General features: G+C 46.1%; 1 protein-coding gene across 1 annotated transcript; it reads left to right on the top strand.

Moving 5' to 3' along the window:
• Positions 1-4,247: 4,247 nt before the first annotated feature.
• Positions 4,248-5,324, top strand: LOC125548106 (enoyl-CoA delta isomerase 2, peroxisomal-like). The gene has a single exon (XM_048711786.1). The coding sequence runs from the start codon at positions 4,384-4,386 to the stop codon at positions 5,107-5,109; it is 726 nt and encodes a 241-aa protein (XP_048567743.1). The 5' UTR covers positions 4,248-4,383; the 3' UTR covers positions 5,110-5,324.
• Positions 5,325-6,121: the final 797 nt, after the last annotated feature.

Here is a 6,121-nt window from a genome sequence, read left to right as displayed (position 1 = left end):
TTTGACCGATAAAGATCTTCGTAGAATATGTAGGAATCAATATGAGCATCCAGGTTCCGCTATTGGTTATTGACCGGAGACATGTCTCGGTCATGTCTACATAGTTCTCGAACCCGTAGGGTCCGCACGCTTAAAGTTCTGTGACGATCGGTTTTATGAGTTTATATGTTTTGATGTACCGAAGGTAGTTAGGAGTCCCGTATATGATCACGAACATGACGAGGAGTCTCGAAATGGTCGAGACATGAAGATTGATATATTGGAAGCCTACATTTGGACATCGGAAGAGTTTCGGATAAAATCAGGATTTTACCAGAGTACCGGAGGGGTTACCGGAACCACCCCCCCCCCCCCCGGGGGGGGGGCTAATGGGCCTTGTTGGGCCATAAGGGAAAGAGAGAGGGGCCGGCCTAGGGCAAGCAGCGCGCCCCTCCCCTCTGGTCCGAATTGGACTAGGAGAGGGAGACCCTTTCCTTCTCTTTCTCTCCCTTCCTTTCCCCCTCCTAGTAGGAGTAGGAAAGAGAGGAATCCTACTCCTACACCAACAAGGGCCGGCCGGCCTCCCCTTTGCTCCTTTATATACAGGGGCAGGGGGCACCTCTAGACACACAAGTTGATCACAAAGATCTCTCCCAGTCGTGTGTGGTGTCCCCCTCCACCATAATCCACCTCGGTCATACTGTAGCGGTGCTTAGGCGAAGCCCTGCCACGGTAGCTTCATCAACATCGTCACCACGCCGTCGTGCTGACGAAACTCTTCCCCGAGCTCTACTGGATCGTGAGTTCGTGGGACGTCACCGAGCTGAACGTGTGCTGAACGCGGAGGTGTCGTACGTTCGGTACTGAGGATCGGTCGATCGTGAAGACGTACGACTACATCAACCGCGTTGTCATAACGCTTCCGCTTAACAGTCTACGAGGGTACGTGGACGACACTCTCCCCTCTCGTTGCTATGCATCACCATGATCCTGCGTGTACGTTGGAATTTTTTTTGAAATTACTACGTTCCCCAACACCAGCATATCATACAACATGGCGTTAACCAAATCTATTCGAGTAATTTTTTTGTTTGGCAACCACGTTTGATTTTGGTGAATATGGAGGTACCCTCTCATGACTAATACCATGTCCCGCGCAAAATAAATTGAACTCTTTCAAAAAGTACTCTCCACCATGATAGACCGAACTCATTTAAATTTATTTTCATCTTCATTTCCAACCTTTGACTTGTAGATTTTAAAGTATCGTAGAGCCTCATACTTAGTGTTTACAAAATACATTATATAGTGGAATCACTATCAACATCATGAAGTATTTCTTTCCATCTCTAGTCAACACATCATTCATCTCAAAGACTAGAATGTATGATATCTAATGGTGACAAGTGTCTCTCCTTCATAGCCTTGTGAGGCTTGCCAGGCTGCCTTGCTTGCATTGTTTGAGGTGACAATGATGTGTTACAACAACATCTCTCCGGGCTCTTCCTACCTTGACAACGTCTATGATCGGTGAGGAAAGATTTGTGTTGTCAGGTTTATTACTATCTTGGATCGTGAACTTCGATATCTTGTTTTGCTTTGTTCTGCTATAAGGTCTACTTTGTTCAAACCTCTGAACTCACAATGAAGGATTGCAATGGTGCATTATTTGGCGTGATCCTTTAATTTATGTTTCTTCAACAGTTCGATCTCGTTGCTAATGGCGAATGACTATTACGATCTTCAAAATCTTATATGCAGAGGCAATTACTAGTATGTGGCTTTCACTTGTTGTCTTTACTGTTTATTTATTTCATTTTTTAATGTCTGGCGACATTATGTGTCAAACTATCCTTAGAGCATCTCCAATAGATAATGTAAAAGTTGGTGGCTAAAAAAGTTTAAGGTAGAAGTGAGAAGTTTCTTGGGCACCCAAAAATTCTCAGTGGTAACAAATGATGTAAAATTGGTGCTCTAAATGGCTTTTTTCTACGGGTGCTTTTTGCATATAGTTTTTTTTTTGGCAAACATCGGCCCTCAAAAGAGGGCACCACACTTTATTATTAGCAACTTAGGCGGTGTACAGAGATCAAGTCTCCTCTAGGAAAGGATATAAAAACCATTTTGAAGTTACATCCCGAGTCTTTGTTGCAAAGAAAATTACAACTAGAGGAAGTTCTACTAAAGAAAACTTTCTTTATAATATTATGCGCCATAAGATTTTTTGCATATAGTTGGAGCGGCATTTTGGGCACAAGGTGTGAGTAAAAGGCTGTCTTCCATGTGGTCCTGCGTGATGAAAAAAATTGCAGTGGCCGCAGCTGGTGCTGCAAGTATACAGTGTGAAAACATTTATGCTCTCGTTTTCCTCCCCTAATCCTAGGTGGCGAGGACAGACTCTCCTATTTAGACTTTACCGCGAGCCCGTGGATTCACCTCCATTCTACATGCCGCTCCAGCAGCTGGTGGCGAGAGGGAATCCTGGTGCCTTCACTCTAGTTGGTAGTTTAGGTTAGGGCTTTTTAGTCTTAGCATGTGCGGCGCTTGGATGGATGGTGGCACTTCTTCGAGTTTGTCTTCCGAGCTCCAGTCATCCTCGAGTTCATCCATCTAGACGTAGTCGACGGAACTCCGGTAGATTCCTGTCGTATCCTTGGGGTGGTGATGTTAGGGTTTTTTGTCATGTGGCGCAATTTGGTGTTAGGTGCTTCAGATCTATGCAAGGATTCAACGGGCAACGACTACGGCTCCAAGGTGCGGCACGTGCACGAAAACTTTCAGGCTGTCATCAATAAGGTCAAGCAGACTCTGATTGGATAAAGGGCGCTTTTATTAACTCAGAATGTAGCATCAAGTGGATACAAAGCCTAATGAGTGACACCCAGCCTCTGCATAGTTAAGATGCACACAACATTAAACAAATAGTCTAACAAAGTATATAAGAAAAGGACAAGTTGGCAACAGTAAAGCCATATAAATTCGAAACTATACCAATGTGGAAGGAGGAGGTGGACCGATCCAAAGATTATGTTGCCGTGTTGGGTAAAAACTTTCCTGACCACCTGCTCCAACCGCATCCACATCGCCTTGAACAGCGATTGATACTCCGTTCACTGTAGCATAGACCACATATAAAGCCAGTGCGTACAACGGTAAATAATCTGCATAGGAGAAGAGGTTTTGCCATTCAAAACACAATCGTTTCTACATAGCCAAAGCGACCATAATAAGGCTAACGCTCCTATCCGTATTAGTGTATTAAAAGTATTTGGTATACTATCAAGCCAGTGACCATATATATTGGCAACACTTGTGGGCGGATATAAATTGGACGCTATTTGGATGACTGGTCATATAAAACGCGTAAACTTGCATTGACGGATACAAGCCGACTCTGATAGGGGAGCGGCGTCAGCGGCTCGTTCCGATGGCTATAGTGGTGGTTCGGTGGTCTCAAAATCTCGATATGATTTTTATTATGTTTAAGAACTTTGTATTTCAGATGTTTTAATAATAGAACTGATCCTTTCCGAAAGAAAAATGCACTGCGAGAGGGTTTTTTTTGGCTGCCTAAGCAATCTATCACTACATGAAGCACCGTTTTTAACCAAAGCACCGTAAACAACAGTTTATGGCGCAGCAGATGCTCTTAGAACGTCTCTAGTGGCTTCCGTAAATGGCGGTCTATGTTAAATTTAGACTACCATATGCCAAAAAATGTCTTCAATGATTTTTTTATTGCGTCGTCTAAAATTTAGACAGTGTCCAAACTAGCTATCTGTCGTCCACATTTAAATAACCAACTCACAATGTCAAAACCAAAAATATTAGCTCATGAGCTCGTCCATGCACCAATTCGGAGCAATTGGAGGACGTCGGTAGGGAGGCGGCCGCGCTGACGCTGGTCATGGAGGCTGTTGCGCCTGAACCGCCGCCTCATTAGAGTTGAACATGTTGCTATTGTTTATTTCTCATAAATTATATAGGATGTTACTAGTGCTGAACTTAAAATAATTTCGCTGCTGGATTATTTTCTCCTTTATATGTCTTGTAGATGAAAAAATAAATGAAAACAACTCAGAAATGACCAACATAAGATATTTAGAAAATATAGCTGCTATAAGATACTATTAAAATATATGAGAGAGAATATAGACATCATGTATATAGACAATCCGCTGGAAAACTTAGGTTGTCTAAAAAAATCTTTTTACACTATTGTGTACATGTAGATATAGACTACCAAATTTAAACAAGCTACTAGAGATGCTCTTAGACTGCAGCAGCTAATCTTTTATAATAATAAAAAATAAAATATACTCCACGTAGAGATGATCGGATCTGCGTGTGCCTTTTAGAAAAACGTAAACGGTCCATCACCTCGCGATCCCCAAATCCCCGAAAATGGACAATCGAAACATGTGCACAGTGGAGAAGCGCGGGCGCGTCCACCTCATCACCCTCACCGGCGCCGGCGAGCACCGCCTCGGCCCATCCCTCATCTCGGCCCTCCGCTCCGCCGTGGCCACCGTCCGCGCCTCCCCCGGTGCCGGCGCCCTCGTGCTGGCCGCCGAGGGCAAGTACTTCTCCAACGGCTTCGACCAAGCCTGGGCGCGCACGGTGCCGCCCCACCTCCACGCCTCCATGAGAGGGGCCTTCCGCGCCCTCGTGGCCGACCTCCTCGCGCTGCCCATGCCCACCGTGGCCGCCGTCACGGGCCACGCCGCCGCCGCCGGCTGCGCGCTGGCCCTCGCGCACGACTCCGTCGTCATGCGCGCCTCCCGCGGGTTCCTGTACATGAGCGAGGTCGACGTCGGCCTCAAGTTCGCGGACTACTTCGCGGAGCTGCTCCGGCAGAAGGTCCCCGACGGAGCGGCCAGGAGGGACATGGTCCTCGGGGGGAACAAGATGACGGCGGCGGAGGCGCTGCGGCTAGGCATCGTGGACGCGGCCGCGGACGGCGGCGTCGAAGACGTGGTGGCCGCGGCCGTCGCGGCGGCCGAGGTGCTCGCGGCCAGGGGGTGGGACGGGGAGGTCGTGGCCGAGATCAGGAAGGCGATGTGGCCCGCCGTGTGGGGCAAGGTCAAGGACCACGGCGCCGAGGCGGCGGTAGCGCGGCCGCGGCTGTAGGCTCCGGTGTACGAGGCCACTCCTTCTGAAGAATTGGCTCTGAATCCACAGCAAGCCGTAGATCTACGAACTTCAGCTGGGAGCAGAGCAATGTTCAGGAACTGCTCGAGCAGAATCGTCCGGCCAAGAAGATCGCAGCCACCGGCGACATGTGCTGCTGGTTTTCCTTGTACTCTGACCGAAGCTCTTTGATCTTCGATTCCGGTTTCGTTGCATGTGGCGTGTGCTGTTGCTCTGACCGAAGCTCTTTGCTGATAGACTGAACTTATGAAGCATGACTGCATGAACGATGAACTGCTTCCGCGTATATGGTGCACAGCATGATCGCTGCACACCAGATCTGGTAGAAAGTCCGAGACTGATCTGAACCCGGACAGTTTTCTTGATGAAAGTGAGCAACTCCCTATAAGATAGATGCTTTGCATATTTCAATATGGGCTATATATGGACATATAATACACTAAAACGTGTCGGTGTACATCTAATTTAGAAGAAAAAAAGTTAGAACATCTTATTATTTGTGAGCGGGGGGAGTATTTCATAAGACTATCATTTGCCTTAACTCACTCTCCGAATGCCGCAAACACTTCTTTTGTTTCGACAAAGGCATAAGTTTTGGAGAATGGACATCTGGCTCTCGGCCTCCATGGAGGCATTTTCTTGAACAAAATTCAAAATTCAAACTTTTTGGTTTTAAAAAAATCTGAAAAAAAAATTGTGCAAGTAAACACGGATGTTATGTGTATGTGTGTGAAATTTCAGGATGAAAAACGTTGAAATGCGACCTGTACAAAAAAGACAAATTCATGGCCTCGGAGGATGAATAGTATCATGTGTTAAAAAGCACTGGATTTTTCTTTTTTACATAGCCCTCATTTCAACGTATTTTACACTAAAAACTTACACACCTAACCTGTGTGTTATGCCTTCATGTACATCTGTGTTTTTTTCAGAATTTTTTGAAACGTAGAAAATATGAAATTTGACGAAATTCAAATTTTCAAAAGCGAGC

This window comes from Triticum urartu, chromosome 3 (assembly GCF_003073215.2).
Source record: "Triticum urartu cultivar G1812 chromosome 3, Tu2.1, whole genome shotgun sequence".
Classification (NCBI taxonomy): Eukaryota; Viridiplantae; Streptophyta; class Magnoliopsida; order Poales; family Poaceae; genus Triticum; species Triticum urartu.
This window is presented reverse-complemented; position numbering and strand designations above follow the sequence as displayed.